Source organism: Miniopterus natalensis, chromosome 13 (assembly GCF_054644295.1).
Source record: "Miniopterus natalensis isolate mMinNat1 chromosome 13, mMinNat1.hap1, whole genome shotgun sequence".
Lineage (NCBI taxonomy): Eukaryota > Metazoa > Chordata > Mammalia > Chiroptera > Miniopteridae > Miniopterus > Miniopterus natalensis.
Genome location: NC_142093.1, coordinates 32,936,040 through 32,953,860, shown reverse-complemented (window position 1 = coordinate 32,953,860; position 17,821 = coordinate 32,936,040). Strand labels below are relative to the sequence as shown.

Below are 17,821 nucleotides of genomic sequence, written 5' to 3'. Positions count from 1 at the left end.
GTTGGAAGCATTGCTAGTTTTTTAAAAATTGTTCATCACTTATAAAACAAGCTTAGGTTTATATCTTGTAAATTTCATATTCCTTAGGCAGTCAAGGCTCTTTGTTGTCTTCTACTTATCTACTTTTTAAAAATACACGTTTTTATTAATTTTTAGAGAGGAAGGGAGAGGGGTAGAGAGAAACATTGATGAGAGAATCAATCAACTGCCTTCTGCATGCCCCCTACTGGGGATCGAGCCCAAAACCCAGCCATGTGCCCTGACTGGGAATCAAACCAGAACCAGTGACCTCTTGGTTCATGGGGAGACACTCAACCACTGAGCCGCACCTGCTGGGCTGAAAGTGATGTTTTTATTTAGAAACAAACACTGTTTCCCATTGTGGGTATGGATAAATAGAGAAATGCTATGCTGTTTTGAGAATTCAAATACCTAGACTACTCAGAATTGAATGTAATAGAGTAAAATGTATAATTTATGTAATACGATAATTTTAGAGATGTTTATGTGTATCTTAGACTCTTAGCTCTCCTTGAACTTACATATTTTAGGTCTATAAGGACCTAGGTCCAACTTTCCATTACTTTGTTTATATATCATTTTTGTTTTTTAAGATTAATTTCCTAGTCAGTTACCAAGCAGTTTAATGCTTATTTCCTGACGGTGAATTTTTAAAGTAAATTTGATTGGCTTTTTGGCTTTCTTAATCCAAATCTGACTTCAAGGGGGTTTTTTTTGGTGGGAGGGAGTGTTCAGAGTCCATTTTCACAAAAGAAAGATATTCAAAGGTATTATCCTTCTTTTTGAACTTGGTTTTCCTAAACCTAAAGAAAGAAACTATTCGTTAGAGAAACTTTAGTTTTCTTCTTATATAAATTGTAATATTACAGAATTTTAAAACTAGAGGCCTTAGAGGTAAAATCCCTTTCATTTTGCTACTGATAAAACAGGCGCGATGCATCATTTAGGTATTTCTGTGTAAGAGATTACTCCAAAAGTAGTGTCTTAAAGACAACAATAAACATTTATTATTCTCAGAGTTTGTATGGATAGGAATTTGGGAGTGGTTCAGTTCTGGCTTGAATTTCTCAGAAGGTTACACTCAAGATGTTGGTCAGGTTAGTCATCTGTACCTTGTGTGGGGCTGGAAGATATTCCAAGTTGGCTCACTTACATGGTTGGCAAGTTGGTGCTTGTTGATAGTGTGAGACCTCAGTATTTTCTTATGTGGACCTCTTTACTCCTTGAGTGTCTTACAACACGATAGCTGGCTTCCATCAGAGTGAATGATCCAAAAGGGAGCAAGGCAGAACTGGCAATGTCTTTTATGACCTCGTCTCAGATGTCATACACTGTCATTTCTGCCACATTCTTTTCATTAGAAGCCATTCATTAAATCTGGTCCACATTAAGGGGAGGGAAATTGGCCTTCACTCAAAGGGAAGAGTGTTTGGCCATACTTCAAATCTGCCACACCAGGAGAAATGCGATGATTTCTACACGAGTTGGTGATCTATTTGGACTACAATATAGATGTTTTGATAATATAACTAGGTGAAAATTGTAAGTAATAGTTGCTTAACTGTCATTCATTATTGGATGCAATTATTATAACCTGGTATTTGTGTATCATTTACTTATTGACTCACCAGACCCCTTTGATTATTTACAATATGGTAGGCATTGTGCTACTAACTTGTCTAAGAAAATTAGATTTGTATGTAATAATTACTGACTCTTATTGTTTACATTTATTTTTATTTTATATGATTGTGTGTGTGCGCATGCATGCACGACAGTGGTGTTCCTAAACTCTTGATCTGCCAATCAGGGTAGGAATGCCCCTTTTAAGTAGACTTCAGGCAAATTATTAATTTTAAAATGTGGATTTTTTTCATTGACCACAAAACCACTTATGTAAAATAAGCATCTTTATTAATAAGGTATTTTATTATGGCCAATTTCCTGGTATTTACTAAACATATATTGAGTACTTGGTACTTAGAGAAACAAAGATATATGCCACAATTCTTATTCTTAAATCGTTCTTTGTGTAGAAGGGCAGATAAACGAATATGTAAAATTGAGATGATAGCTGTCAACCTAATATGGTGACTTTTTATCAACTACAGTACCAGTTTTTGGTGTGATGCTATCCATAGACGTTGTTATGGTGCTACTTACTTCATCAGGAAGGGGGAAATAAAAACCATTTGGAAAAAATGTATTTTGGTATTTGCTTATTTTCTTTATATTACTTATTAGGTATAATTGTTACTTTTCTAGAAATTATTAATTAATTAATTTTTTTTCTCTTTTTTTTTCTTACAGGCAATGTCTATGCTGCTTCAAGGAATATAAGCATCTGGAGATTTTTAACCAAGTAGTGTGTGCACTTATTAACTTAGTGATTGCCCAAGTTCAAGTGCTCCGGGACCAGCTTTGTAAACATTGTACTACTATTAACATAGATTCCACGTGGCAAGATGAGAGTAATCAAGCAGAAGAACCACTGAATATAGAAAGAGAGTGTAATGAAGGAAGTACAGAAAGACAAAAATCAGTAGAAAAAAAATCGAACTCTACAAGAATTTGTAATCTGACTGAGGAGAGTTCTGATCCTTTTAGTTTATGGAGTACAGATGAGAAGGAAAAACTCTTACTATGTGTGGCAAAAATTTTTCAAATTCAATTTCCCTTATATACTGCTTACAAGCATAATACTCATCCTACTATAGAGGTATGTAACAATAGGTATTGTGGATTTTAAGTAATAAGTTATAGTTGGCATGGCAGTTTCTAACTTATGAATAAATATAAAGTCAGTTATTGGTTGAAAATTTTATAAAAATTATTATAAAAATCCAGTTTTCTCTCTACTATTCCTGTAATAACTTGTGTTGAACATTTGCTCAGCATAGTCCTATTACGGAAGGATTTATAAATTGAACTGTTTGTCAGTGATTCAAACATTTTGCTGATATAGATCTATGCTCTGTTGTTAGTCTTTCAAAAGGTAATGATTGAGGAAAAAGAAGAACTTAGAATTTTGAATTTCATTCTTAGAGGCATAGGTAACAGAATTTGGAATTCCCTTCGTCAAAAACGTAACTGCTAAAAAAAAAAAAAAAAAAAGTACTAGGCTGGCTGGCATGACTCAGCGGTTGAGCGTTGACCTAAGCTCTAGGAGATTTCAGTTCGATTCCTGGTCAGGGCACATCTCTGGGTTGTGGGCTCAATCCCCAGCAGGAGGCATGCAGGAGGCAGCCGATCAATGACTCTCTCATCATTGATCTTTCTCTCTCTCTCTCCCCCTCTTCCTTTCTCTCTCTGAAATCAATAAAAATATAGTTAAAAAACAAATGGTATCTCATTGTTTAAAAAATAACTACTAGTTTTAATAGTATTTTCTTTTGCTAAGTCAGGGTGCTTGACTCATTCTATGAATAATAATTTTACAAGCCTTTCTAAGAGTTTAGTAACCCACCTTAGGTTTATTTGTAATAGATAATGGTACTTCTTTCTAAACATAGTGGGAATTGAGGCAGTTATGTGGCAATGTATAATATTAGTGGCTTAAAACAATAGTGATTTATTGTTATTCATGTGGGTTGGCCTGGCAATTTCTTTGCTGGTTTTGTGTGGCTTCATTTATGCAGCTGCATTTACTTTTGATTGTGTGAAGGTCCAACTTCATGTCTGACAGTTGGTGCTGACTGTTGTCTAGGGTACCTTAGATTTTCTCCATATTCCCTCTCATTCTCCATTAGGATAGACTAGCTTCCTTACATGGCAGTCTTAGCATTGATCCAGTAAGGGAAAAAAATAAAAGCTGGTAGACCTTTTAGCTTCCAGTCTCTGAAACCACACAGCATCAATATTGCCACATTATGTTGTTTGAAGCAGTTTACAAGGGCAGCCCAAGTAAAAATGGGTATGAGGTAAACTTCATCTCTGGATGGAAGGAGAGAGAAAGTTTCATTTTAAATTTAGTATATTTCGTTGTCTGTGCATTCTAGCGTGGGAACAATTGGGGCCATTAACAAATCTACCACATGCTTTAAAAAAAAGTTACCTATTTTCTTGAGCTTATTTGTTCTGTAACCTTCATACTGATTTCCTTAAACTTCTTTCTTCATCTAGAAAAAAATGGTTCTTTCTTGAAAATATTTTCACATTGAATTGAGATTATTTAAAAACATAGCCTAGGAGTTGGGTATTTTCCCTATTAGAATGAATTCTTCATAAGAATATTTTAAGTCAGATTATGCTCCATAGTGAGCACTCAAAAAAAAAAATCTGTTGAATAAATGGATTAATGTCCAAAACCCTGTTGTTTAGATGGATACCACTCTTTTGCTATGATAATTAATGAACTAATAAACATCTTATTGCATAGATTTTACTTTTGAATTTTCCCTTATGATTACACTGATAAAGAAAATATTTTAAAAATGTATATTTTTGTTCACTATTTAATCATTCATCGATTTACCAAATATTTAAGTGTCTGCTAGCCATTGTTTTATGTCTAGTGACAAAGCTGTGAAAAAGGTAGATGAGGATTTTGACTTTATGAAGGTTTTATTCTATTTAGGGAGATAGGCAGTAAATAAACAATGAAATATCAGATAGTGATAGGACTCTGGAGGAAATTGAAAAAGAGGAGGAAAAAGTATGCTGTTTGGGCAGGGATGTCAGGGAAAGCCTTTCTGAGAAGGCAAGTTTTAAGGGGATTCTTAAATGAAGTTAAGAGGTTGAGCCATATGAATGAAGTAGAGGGAAAAGCATGTGCAAAAATCCTGCTGCAGTAAGTATTTTTTTATACAATGGAGTTGTGTCTCATTAATTTTATTTGCTCTTTGGCTAAGTATTTTTTGGGGGGAGCTAATTTACTAAGTGTAACTTCTATGTTTTTGATCACAAATAAGGATAAACCTTTGTTCCCTGTATTTCTTCACTACTTGCATTTCTTTTTCTTAATCTTCACCTGAGGATATTTTTTCCTTTGCATTTCAGAGAGAGTGGAAGGGAGGGAGAGAGACAGAGAAACATCGATGTGAGAGAGAGACATTGGTTTCCTCCCACACTCGGCCTGGTTGGGCCAGGGATTGAGCCTGCAACTGAGGTACGTGCCCTTAGCCAGAATGGAACCTAGGACCTTTCAGTCCTCCGGCCGACACTCTAACCATTGAGTCAAACTTGCTAGGGCTGCATCATTTCTTCTTTTTTCTTTTTCTTTTTATATCTTTATTGATTTCAGAGAGAGGGAAGTGGGGGGAGAGAAACATCAATGATGAAAGAGTCATTGATCGGCTGCCTCCTGCATGCATCCACCTGGGGACCAACTCCACAACCTGGGCTTGTGCCCTGTGCCCTGACTGGAAATTGAATCTCGATCTCCTGGATCCTAGGTCGTTGCTCAGCTGCTGAGCCACGCCCGGCCGAGCTGCATTTCTTCTTAAATGAACTCTTTTTTTGCTGTCCTTTGGGAATTGACTGTTGGCATCTTGTTGCTTTCCTTAGAAATTTGAATGTGATCTTTATATGTTAGAGATACAAATACTTCTCTGTATCGTTATTTAAATTTTGGTTTTGCTACTTTTTATTATATAGCTATCCTCTGGTTTTGTATGTATTTTAATGGAATAAAGTGATTTAAGAAGGAAAAAAATCAGATTGTGCTCTATCTTCTAGAATTCTTAGTCTATTATCTTCCCACATAGAAATCTTTTAATGAATTGTTTACATGACATAGGTGTTTATTAAACATTCTAAAAGGTGTGATCTGAGAATCATTTTTCAACAAAAAGGGTTCATCTGTGCAAATCTGCTAAATTTAATCTTAACACCATATGAATAGTGTATTAATGCCTTAATAATTGAAAGATGCTAAGAATACTTTGGTTAGGGACCTAGATAAGACATGAAATTCATGTGTTTCCTAGAAATATTCCCCCAGTTAAAAATATCTTAATAGAACTATAGCAATACTAAATCTGCTGTTTTGTTCCTAAAATCAGTTTGCTCGTCAGTTTAAAAAAAAAGTAAAAGATTTTCAAAGATGGTAATCTCTAAATGTTGGCATAGTCACACTCCCTTATATTTTCCCTTTTGGAATAAAGTGCCTCATTATTCTTTAGGATTGTTCCTTGTGACTGCCTGGTTGAAAGCAATGGTTCGTGAGGTGTTTGTGGTAAAATTCTAATAAAAAACATTCTTAGACATACTAAAAGAGGAATCTCCTTATATAGAATTCTGTATTCTTATATTCTTGTATTATACGGAATTCTAATCGCCTTATACAGAATTTATGTGCGCTTCTTTAATCTGTTCATAGTAATTGTTTCCCAAGATTCCAATATATTACTGAAGATTTGTTACAAATATTCTAGAATTTCTAGTTTCTGTCCTGTTGGCTGTATAATTAAATATGTTAAGAGTCAGCTGTTTTAAAGGGTCTTAGTAGCAAAACCTTGGTTGCACATGTGTATAAAATTATATGTGTGTGTCTATATATACATAAATAGAGATATCTTAAGAAAACCAATGCTTGTTTTGCGATGCAGTAGAGCTTACTATATTTTTGTATGGAGATTTTTAAAATTTATTGATAGAGATACTGATTTATGCATTCATTGGTTGATTCCTGTATGTGTTCTACCCAGGGATCGAACCAGAAACCTTGGCATATTGGGATGATGCTCTAACCAACTGAGCTACCTGGCCAGGGCAATACTAGTTTTAAATAATATTATTTTCTTTTGTAAGTCAAGGTGCTGTAGATATTCTATTAGTAATTATTTTTAGTATTGTATCCATTACCTCTAGTGAATAGGATGGGCGGGAACTTGGAGCCTCTCTTCCCCCTCCATTCTCTCCATTCTTTTCCTCCTGTTGAAATTGATAATTAAAGATGTAGTCTGGCTGGCGTGGCGCAGTGGTTGAGCATAGACATATGATCCAGGATATCATGGTTCAGTTCCTGGTCAGGGCATATGCCAGGATTTCGTGCTCAATCCCCAGTAGGGGGCATGCAGGAGGCAGCCCATCAATGACTCTCTCACCATTAATGTTTCTCTCTCTCCCCCCCCCTTCCTCTCTCTGAAATCAATAAAGATATAGTAAAATAAAATAAAGATGTAGTAATTGGAAATAAGTAATATTCTGGTTAAAAGTTTTTTTGGGTGACAAGTTACATACTTTTTACTAATTCTGAATAATTATATGTAATTCTATGAAATAAGGGATTGCCCTAGTGTTATTTCTAAGTAGAGCGAAAAAGAATATAAAAATTGTAGAAAGGAGGGAAACCACTGTGTTTCTGTTAAAAGTATATATAATATGATCAGGAAGATTATATATTGTTTTATTTTCAAAATTTCTGAATGTAGACTTGTTTTTCTTGCCCCTTCTCACTTTTTTAATTCACTCTTAAAAATTTAAAATGTTACGTATTTTTAATTCATCCTTTTAAAGTATACAATTTAGTGTATTTGCAACTATCACTACTATGTAGTTCCAACACCAATGACTTATTTTTAAGCAAAAATTTTACTTCTAATCTATAGGCCTTCAGTTCTTTATGGTTGATCATGGATGAAATAGCACTTGCTTAATTAGATTTAAAATTACTTTCTAGTTATTCATTTATTTCTGTTTTTTCTTTAAAAAAAATAGATGAATTTCTGTTTATATCTAGAAATAGAATGGCACCATCTTATTAAGTAAATGTGAAATTTTGGGAAAGAACAAAAACTTAAGAAATTCCTGATAGGTTTCTTAAGGCCTTTTCAGGGTCATCTAAAATTAGAACTTTTAAAAGAAAAGTTACATTGATTTAGCTTTTAGCAAGACTTCCTAGTGTTGTTACTTATAGATTTATTTTAACTGTATATGCTGCTTAGAATATGATTATAATAACACTGTTAGGATTTTTGTCTTCATGTATCCAGAGTAGAAATATAAAATGGTAAAACAGTTCTTTTGAGTAACCAAAATAGATGTTGCATTTTGTGTATCAGAATAGAATTCTGCCCGGCTGGTGTGGCTCAGTAGTTGAGCATCAGCCTATGATCCAGGGGATAATGGTTCTATTCCCAGTCAGGGCACATGCCTGGGTTGTAAGTTCAATCCCTTGCAGGGGGCATGCAGGTCAATGATTCTCTCATCATTGATGTTTCTGTCTCTCTCCCTCTTTCTTCCTCTCTCTGAAATCACTAAAGATATATTTAAAAAAAAAATAGAATTCTGTTAAGATTTTTCTAGCTGTGTCCAAGGTAGCACTAGAAATCCGGACTCCTAGCTAATATTTTCAGCATGGTTCACAGGTTCATTAATCTGCATCTTATAATACCACAGCAGTTCTTATATTTTGGACCTTTTGAAGATGAAAGGTTTGATAAAAATAAGTTAAAGCTTTAACTGGGGCCCTGGTTGTAGAGGGTTGGGAATAGATTTAGGTGTTTTAGTACACTTATTTGACAAGTGTTCTGACCTCTCTTAGGACAGTTTTTGGTAATTTTGAAATTTTTTTAGTTTTATATGATGCTCTGAGTTGTTTTGAAACTATTTCAGCAGGGAAACTTAAATATATAAAACAGGTAATAGTAACGAATGAGTAGGTTCCTTTGGCAGCTTTTTTCAGATGAGAGTATCTTGCTTTCTCTTTTATAAAGGTAACATTTTCATTGTGACCAAGAAATATAGAATATACAAAATACAGACTTTAAAAAGCCTAAACCTTTCCTCTTTCTCCATCCTGTCAAAAATCAGTCATGAAATTAGTTCAGATAATTCTAGATAATCAAATATAGTCAGATCAAATTCATAAATTTATTTTTTTTAAATGTAAGTTATCGTCTATGTTTGTACATATTTATTCACTTTATTAACAGCTTTTAAAGGTATAACTTACCATAAAGATTATTTGCTTAAAATGTATAATTTAATCATTCTAGTAAATTTAAAGAGTTGTGTAACCATTACATTACAATTTTAGAACATTTCTATCATTTCAAAAAAGATCCCTCATGCCATTTCATCTTATTATTTTTCTAATCCTCACCCGAGGATATGTTTTTTATTGACTTTAGAGTAGAGAGGAAGAGCGAGAGAGAAACATCAATGTGAGAGATATACTTCCATTAGTTGCATTTCATATGTGTCCCTACTGGGGATTGAACCCGGTGTCTTTCAGTGTGTGGGATGATGCTCCAACCAACTGAGCCATTCCAGTCAGGGCTCACCTTACTATTTTTGAAGGATGCTTAAAATTCTGGATGGTTAGGCCGTCATTTATTTAGCCATCCTATTGATATTCAAGTTGTTTCTAATTTTGAGATGTTACGAATAATTTCAGTGAGCCTGATTATTACATACATTTTCCAAAACCTTTTTTTAGTTGTTTAGGATAATTGAACCAGAAGATGAACTCCTTGATCAAAGGGAATGTGCATTTTAAATGCTGATGAATATTCTAAATTTTCCTCCAGCAAGGCCATACCAGCTTATATGCTCACCAACAATGGATGAGTGTGCTTTTAGGAGTTTAAATTTTATGTATGGAAAGCACATTGTGAAACTTTTTAAGTATACCTCTAGAGAATTCCAAAGCACAGTTTCAAAACCATTTAAGCTCAGTATTTTTATAAGAGTTACTAAAAAAAAAAATTTTTTTTTTTAAACCCTCACCCGAGGATATTTTTTCAGAGAGAGTGGAAGGGAGAGAGTGAGAAAGGGAGTGAGTGAGAGAGAAAAACGTTGATGTGAGAGAGAGATATCGATTGGTTGCCTCCCACACATGCCCAACAGGCTGGGCCTGTAACCGAGGTTCATGCCCTTGGCTGGAATCGAACCCGGGACCCTTCAGTCCATGGGCCGATGCTCTATACTGAGCCAAACTGGCTAGGGTGAATTACTCTAATTCTTTAAGGAATGATTTTTGTTTAAGAAGGCAAAAAAAAAAAAAAAAAAATGTGTAGTACATAGTATAGGAAGATTTCTTTGGAGAAGACTTAACATATACTTTAGCTAAATCATATTAGCTTCAGTTAGGAATAGCACTGTTCATATTGAGAAGCAATTGCAAAATTTGAATTTTTATAAAATCAATTTTTAGAAAATTGTATTTTTTAATGGTTGTCGTTAAGTAGCTTGACCTAATTGTATTTACTTTTTTTTTTTTACTCAGGATATATCAACCCAAGAAAGCAACATATTAGGGGCATTCTGTGATATGAATGTAAGTTTTGGCCCTTATTCATTCCCAGGTTTATGGAAAATTTTATTTTTTATTTATTTATTTTTTTTACATATATGTCTTTTGAGTTTGTTTTTATGTCTGATCAGTATCTTTCCAGTATTGGTAAATAAAGTAAAAATTTTCCTGATTTAGTTTTAAAATAATAAATTTTCTTTTTTCCCTCAGGATGTAGAAGTACCATTGCATTTGCTTCGTTATGTATGTTTGTTTTGTGGGAAAAATGGCCTTTCTCTCATGAAGGATTGCTTTGAATATGGAACTCCTGAAACTTTGCCATTTCTTATAGCACATGCATTTATTACAGTTGTATCTAACGTAAGTATTTGGAATTGGTTTTAACCTTGGGAACAATGTCTAGTATTTTAATGAACTTCACCTCCAGAAAAGGCATGTTTTGAGTGATTTGCATGTACATTAATTTTGTTGTTGTTTATATTTTGAAAAAGTTGAGTACAGAAACCTTCTTAAAGTTTTTTTTAGAAAATGTCAAGAACTCTTTTATTTCAGTATTTAATTGTGTATACTACCTTCTTATACTAATAAATAACCAGCATTTAAAAAAAATTCATTAAAATCCAGAAAGTTCTTTTTTGGTGAATAATACTGTTTCAGTCTTATGGCAGCCATAATAAAGTACCACAAAATGGGTGACTTACAACAACAGACATTTATTCTTTCCCGATTCTGGAAACTAGAAGTCAGAAATTAGCTGTCAGCAGGTTGGTTCCTTTTTTGTAGGTTCTTAAGAGGAATTGATTTGGTTTTGTATCCCAGCATCCGGTCGTTGTTGACAATCCTTGATGGTCCTTAGCTTATATATAGATGCATCATTCCAATCTGTGCCTCCATGTTCACATGGCTTTCTCTTGTCTGTGCCTTGTCTCTTCTCTTTCTTGTGTCTGTGTCTCTGCATCCAAATTTCTCTCTTCTTGTAAGAACACCAGTCATTGAACTACGGTCTACCCTAATCCAGTATGACCTCACCTTACTTGATTATATCTTTAAAGTGTTCTTAAAATCTTTATTATAATAAAATTGAATTTGTATAAATTAGCAAATTTAAGTTAAATAGGTAAATTTAGCTATTTACCTGTTATTTGAAATATAAGATAGGTAGCTGTGTACAAAAATTGATTTTAACCTTTCTTGCCTGGGAATTTTTTTTTTTAACTGGAAAATTTTTGGCTTCTTAGAGTTTTTGGTCACTTAAATGATGGTTAGCCTGGGGTACTAACTTGACTTCCCTCTATATTGCAAGTAAAGACCTAACATTTCATTTGCCTTTGTAAAGATAATTCTTTTGTATGTTGTGAATGTCAGTTGCTGTGAAGCACAATAAGTATGGAAGCAGAAATAAATACTTTTTATTGCCTGTATATTAAAATTCAGCCTTTAATAACCTATTTTGGTTGTCATTTTAAAAATTGGTGTAACAAAATTTAAATCTAACATTACCAAAGCCTGAATTCTTGTGTTAACTAAATTACCTTAAATACTAACTAATGTGAAATACTTAAAATACTTTGTTACATTGTTAACAATGATATTCTCTTTGTAATGAAGTAGTATACTGGACAGGGCACTGGCTTTACGTAAATTTATTGAGTATCTGGACCTCCAGGGTTCCATATTTAAAATACATTATTTGTATCAAGACTGTTTTTATTCCCCAAATTTCTTGGTTTCTGACAGGTTGAAAACACTATCTATGAGAATAAAACTACTATAATGTAAGCATATTAGATTTAGAAATGGGTTAGAATATTGTGCACAAAAAAGGAAACATTTTATAACTTAGGTTGGAGCATTTACAGTAAGAGCTTAATTCATAAGTAGTTGTTGATAGTGAAATCAATGTGCGACTCTATAAAATATATATATCTTTTTTATTATTGATCATAGAGAGAGAGAGAGAAACATCGATGTAAGGGAGAAACAGCCATCGGTTGCCTCCCGCAGGTGCCCCACTGGGGGTCATACCCGCAACCTGGGTATGTGTCCTGACCAGGAATCAAACCCGCCACCTTTGGTGTGTGGGACAGTGTTCCAAACAACTGAGCCACACCGGCCAGAGTTAAAACATACTTGTTTTAAATGGATATTGAAGTAATTAGAAATCAGAGGTAATTTGATATTTTTTATTTTTTAATTTAATTTTTTTATTTCTTAGAAAGAATGATGAAATGGTTTATTAAAAACTAAGATGGCTTATTCAAAAACTAGTTTAGTGCTGTAGTATTTGGGTTGTTACCATATTACTTGGATAGGTGGTTCTCCATTTTCAGCAAGAAGCCAGTATTCTTCAGATTGATTTTATGTGTGTGCACATATATATAAAATGTACATAGGTTAAATTAATTACTTGATATGTGCATAATTTTATTTCTTAGTTTATCCTTTCCAAAATAAAGAAAATGTGTGTAATTTTAGAGGCAGCAAAATACTAATAGATCTTGTTTTTAATTAAAGTGAAAGACATGTATTCACATATTCATTATGCATTAATGTCATCTTCATGTTTCTTTATAGATTAGAATATGGCTACATATTCCTGCTGTCATGCAGCACATTATCCCTTTTAGGACCTATGTTATCAGGTATGTTTATAATTATATTGTTTTACAGTCCCTTGTTTTCACATTCTCTAGAGAAAATTTTAATTCACAGTTTGGTGTATAGTATTTTTTATGCATATGTTGGTCTATATTTAATGTTTGCTTTTAAACCATTTTTGTCGACCTTTTTTTATTACATGAGTATATAAAAAGAATTAAAGAGATTACCAATGGTTACGTGGTATTCCACTATATTCAGTCAATGAATATATACTAAGTATAGTGTTCTAAGCACCCTGATATAACAGAAGAAAATATTTCTCCTTTTGTGCAACTTTGTACAAAATGAATAAGTAAATGACATAGTTCATCAGCCAGTGATTAGTATTACAGAGAAAAATAGCAGTAAAGGTGAATTGAAAGTTCTAGAGGGTGGGTCACAATTTTAAATATGGGAATAGAGAAAGCCTCGTGGAGAAGGTGACAGTTGAGTTTTGTAAGTCTCAGCCTAGGAAGGAAACCTATGAAGAGGATAGAGAAGAATTGTATTGATTAGAGTTAGAGAATGAACTGTTCAAAGATTGTATTTTTTGGTAGTAATTGTAAGTTCTTTATACTATTTCTCATTTGCAAATATTTGAGTGCTTACTAATTTTTCATTACTGTTTGAGTTGTCCTACAAAGTGTCAGGAAAAGAAACAGGCAGTGATGAATGTTATGCTAGTAAGGTAACATGACGGAGAGAGAATATGAGGCCTTTTCTTTTTTTTTGTGTGTGTTAAGCCTCACCCAAGGATCTTTTCCCATTGATTATTTTAGAGAGAGTGGAAGGGAGAAAGGGAGCAGAGGAGGAGAAGGGGGGGAGAGAGATATCAATCGAAGTGATATAGATTGATTGCCTCCTACACGCACCCTGACCGGGTCTGGGGTTCAAACCTGCAAGCCAGGTACATGCCCTTGACCGGGAATTGAACCCACAACCCTTTGGTTGCCCGGCAGACGCTCTAACCACTGAACCACACCAGGCATGAAGCCTATCTTAAAAGTGACATCTGAAGAACATGAATCAGCTAATCAGATGATAATTAGCATATTTCAGGTAGGAGGAACGTAAAGGTGTAGGCTTTGAAATTGGAAAGAATATGACATTAAAGAAACTAGAAGCAGACTTGTGTAGAGCATAGTGAATAAGGGAGCAAAATTATGATTTGAGGTTGGATAAGCAGGGTCAAATTATTGAGGGACCTTCAAGCCATTGTAAGGAGTTTGGATTTAATTTTAGCAATGGGAATCTCTTGAAGGGTTTTAAAGCAGATGAGACAGGCTGGCTTTTAAAAAGATCACTTTGAACGAAACAGATGTCCACTCTCAACACTTTTATTCAGCATAGTACTGGAAGTCCTAGCCAGAGCAGTCAGGCAAGAGAAAGAAATAAAAGGCATCCAAATTGGTAATGAAGAAGTAGAAGTGTTAATTTTTGCAGATGACATGATTTTTTTAAAAAAAATATGTCTTTATTGATTTCAGAGAGAGGAAGGAAGAGGGAGAGATAGAAACTTCAGTGATGAGTCATTGATTGGCTGCCTCCTGCATGCCCCCTGCAGGGGATTGAACTTACAACCTGGGCATGTGCCCTGACTGGGAATTGAACTGTGACCTCCTGGATCATAGGTTGATGCTCAATCACTGGCTAGGCGACATGATGATTTTTTTTTTTTTTTATAGAAAATCCTAAAGACCACCAAAAAACTATTAGAACCAATAAATGGATACAATAAAGTTGCAGGATACAAAATCAGTGTATAAAAATCCACTGGAGTTCTATTAACAATGACATTTCAGAAAAAGAAATGAAAAAAAAACCCCACCAACTCTTTTTGCAATTGCAACAAAAAGAATAAAATACCTAGGAATAAACAACTAAGGATTTGAAAGACCTATGTACTGAAAACTACAAAACATTTTAAAAAGAGATTGAAAAAGACACAATGAAATGGAAAGATATTCAGTGTTCATCGATTGGAAGAATCAACATAGTTAAAATGTCCATATTACCCAAAGTAATTACAGATTTAATGTAATTCCCATCAAAATAGTGAAATTTAAAATTTATTTTTTATTATATTTTTATTTTTATTTAAAAATATTTTTATTGGTTTCAGAGAGAGGAATGGAGAGGGAGAGAGAAACATCAGTGATGAATCATTGATTGGCTTCCTCCTGCACGCCCCATACTGGGGATTGAGCCTGCAACCTGGGAACATGACCTGGGTAGGAATCGAACCCTGACTTCCTGGTTCTTGGGTTGATGCTCAACCACTGAGCTCACCGGCTGGGCCAAATAGTTTAAATTGGGAATGTTAATCCCAGGATTCCAGGTTCTACTGTACTAAACATTTTGATTTTTGAAGATATGGAGCAAAGAAATATTTTGCAAGTTTTGTATGTTTTATTTCTGAAACATTTCAGGTATTTATGCAAGCTCTCTGATCAGGAGTTAAGACAGAGTGCGGCTCGCAACATGGCTGACTTAATGTGGAGCACAGTGAAGGAACCATTGGACACAACATTATGCTTTGATAAAGAAAGCCTAGATCTTGCATTTAAATACTTTATGTCACCTACTTTGACAATGAGGTTGGCTGGACTAAGTCAAATAACGGTAAGCTATACTTCATTTTTGTTTCATTTTTTATTTACATTTCAGACCATCATCATCACCATAATAATACCTACTGTTTATGGAGCACTTACCTCATGTGAGGCATCATACTAAGTATTTTACATGCATTACTTTGTATATGGTCCTTACAAATAATTTCTGTATTCCTATTTTAAATATGAGGAGACTAAGGCTTAGATTTAGAAGGACTTATACCTTAGGTCTTTTTGATTTCAGGGTCCAACTCTTTCACTATTTTTTTAACACTTCACTTTTTACGTTTGCAGAGAGAAAAAGACTTAGAGATTATAAGTAGTTAATTCATTATTTAGGGATTGGCCAAATTTGACTAACAAAAACATTTTGTTTGGTTTGCACAATAGCAAATACTGTTTTAAATAGGGAGAAATCTGTATTACTGACCTCACTTGTGGGGTGGAGTGGGGTGGTATAGGGAGGAAAACTTGATATCCTAGAGTCTGTATTACATTAACAACAATTTGCTAGAGCTAAAGTAGTTAGCTGCATTCTTTAGAATGGATATGCTTTCTGTGGTTTACCAAGGTCTCTATTGGATTTTCTGCTTGTTTTTGTAGTGTAGTTTTTCTGAAGTAGTTGGATTTTACCGATGTATTGGACTTGTAAATATAGAAGATACTTGTTGACATTTTCCCAGATTAAATCTTAAATGTGTTTATTTAGCGGGCCTTTCCAAAATTCTATGTAGTGACATACTACTGCCTTGCGTTAGATTTTTGTATTTTTCTCTTTTTTTCTGTAGGCTGCGTAGTGGAATAAAGCATAAGTAATAGTTGTGGAATGAATTTATTTAATGTTTTAATATGATAAAGGAAATAGCCAAACTAAATGGGAAGTGTGTGATTATGTATTTAAATTTTATAATTTTGTTCTGGTTATTGGTTATGATCTACAAATATCAAACTGTTTCTTGACAGTTGCTAATATATATAAGAATAATGTTGGAAAACTTTTCTAATTATAGAATCAACTTCACACCTTCAATGATGTGTGCAATAATGAATCATTGGTATCAGACACAGAAACGTAAGTAGGAGCATTACTTATACATAAATAATACCACTTTAATGTGTAGCTGTTTACATAGTAAATATAATTGTGACTATTAAATTTGAAGTGTTTACTAGAAATTCTCTGCTTTTTGGCTTCATTTGTGTAGTCTTAGTAAGATTTCAGAACAATATTTTGAAACATTTCTTCACATTTTTTAAAAGCATATATCAAATGGTGTTATTTGCACAAAATGTAAAAGGATGTTATTTATATAGGAGAATTTAGTAGTAAAGAATATGGTACTGATAGTTTTCAGAAAGCACACTTAATGCAGAAAAAGAAAAGACCTCATTCAATACATTTTGTGGAGGAAAACCAGGTTAATGATGCTCATGTATGAAAAAAAGTTTTTATAGCTTAGAGCTTTTCAGGTTCTTAATATTTATTTCAATATTTATTAAGTTCTTTCATCGTAGAAATCAGTTTTTAAATCTTAGGTGGTAGTATGTTTTCTTTGAACAGTTACAAAGTTAAGGTGTTAGAAAACTCATAGTTACATGAATGTGTCATATATTTGCTTTACTGTAACTTTTGTGCATTAATCTTAGTTCTGTCCTATGGAGCTAATCTCAGTTGAATCCAGCCCTTTGTGAATTTGAAAATCAGAGACTATGTTTCTTTTCTTTTTTCTTTTTTAAAAATTGATTTGAGAGAGAGAGGAAAGGGGGGAGAGAGAGAAACATCAGTCAGTAGCTTCCTATATATACCCCACCTGGGGATGGAACCCACAACCTGGGTATGTTCCTTGACTGGGAATCAAACTGGCGACTTTTTGGTATACAGGTTGTCACCCAAGATGTTACTCAACCAACAGCCACACCAGCCAGGGGGAGGCTGTCTCCTTCTCTTTTTTTCCTCCAGGCTGAAGCTTTCTTATTTCTTCAATTATTCTTCATATGCTATGGTTTTTAGATTTATTGCCAGATCAGTCATTTAGCTCTGGCAACATTTTTTGTCAGTGATCCCCTTAAAATGTGTTGTCCAGAATTGGTTGTATATTTATAAATTCTGGGTTGTACTAGAAGTGCTATTTCATATCATCAGGACATTATATAGACTATATCAAATATGTGTAAAACTACAGTTCTGGATTTCCTCTTTGACCACTCAGTGCCCACCCCACCCACTCCAACCACATACATACCTCTACCCCCACAACACTGCCTAATAGAATGTAGGCAATCCCCATCCCTTTCCCCCCACTCCCTGCAACAACAACAGAATACCTGGAATCATCAGTGCAGTAAT

General features: G+C 33.9%; 1 protein-coding gene across 4 annotated transcripts in view; it reads left to right on the top strand.

Moving 5' to 3' along the window:
* Window positions 1-17,821, top strand: part of USP34 (ubiquitin specific peptidase 34) — a 183,752-nt gene that overhangs the window by 29,246 nt on the left and 136,685 nt on the right. For all 4 annotated transcript variants that reach the window (XM_087823588.1, XM_087823587.1, XM_087823585.1 and 1 more), the window contains exons 3-8: window positions 2,332-2,740; window positions 10,193-10,243; window positions 10,430-10,579; window positions 12,794-12,861; window positions 15,289-15,481; window positions 16,485-16,546. In XM_087823588.1, the coding sequence (XP_087679714.1) occupies window positions 2,332-2,740; window positions 10,193-10,243; window positions 10,430-10,579; window positions 12,794-12,861; window positions 15,289-15,481; window positions 16,485-16,546 (933 nt within the window). The remainder of the gene's footprint in view (window positions 1-2,331; window positions 2,741-10,192; window positions 10,244-10,429; window positions 10,580-12,793; window positions 12,862-15,288; window positions 15,482-16,484; window positions 16,547-17,821) is intronic.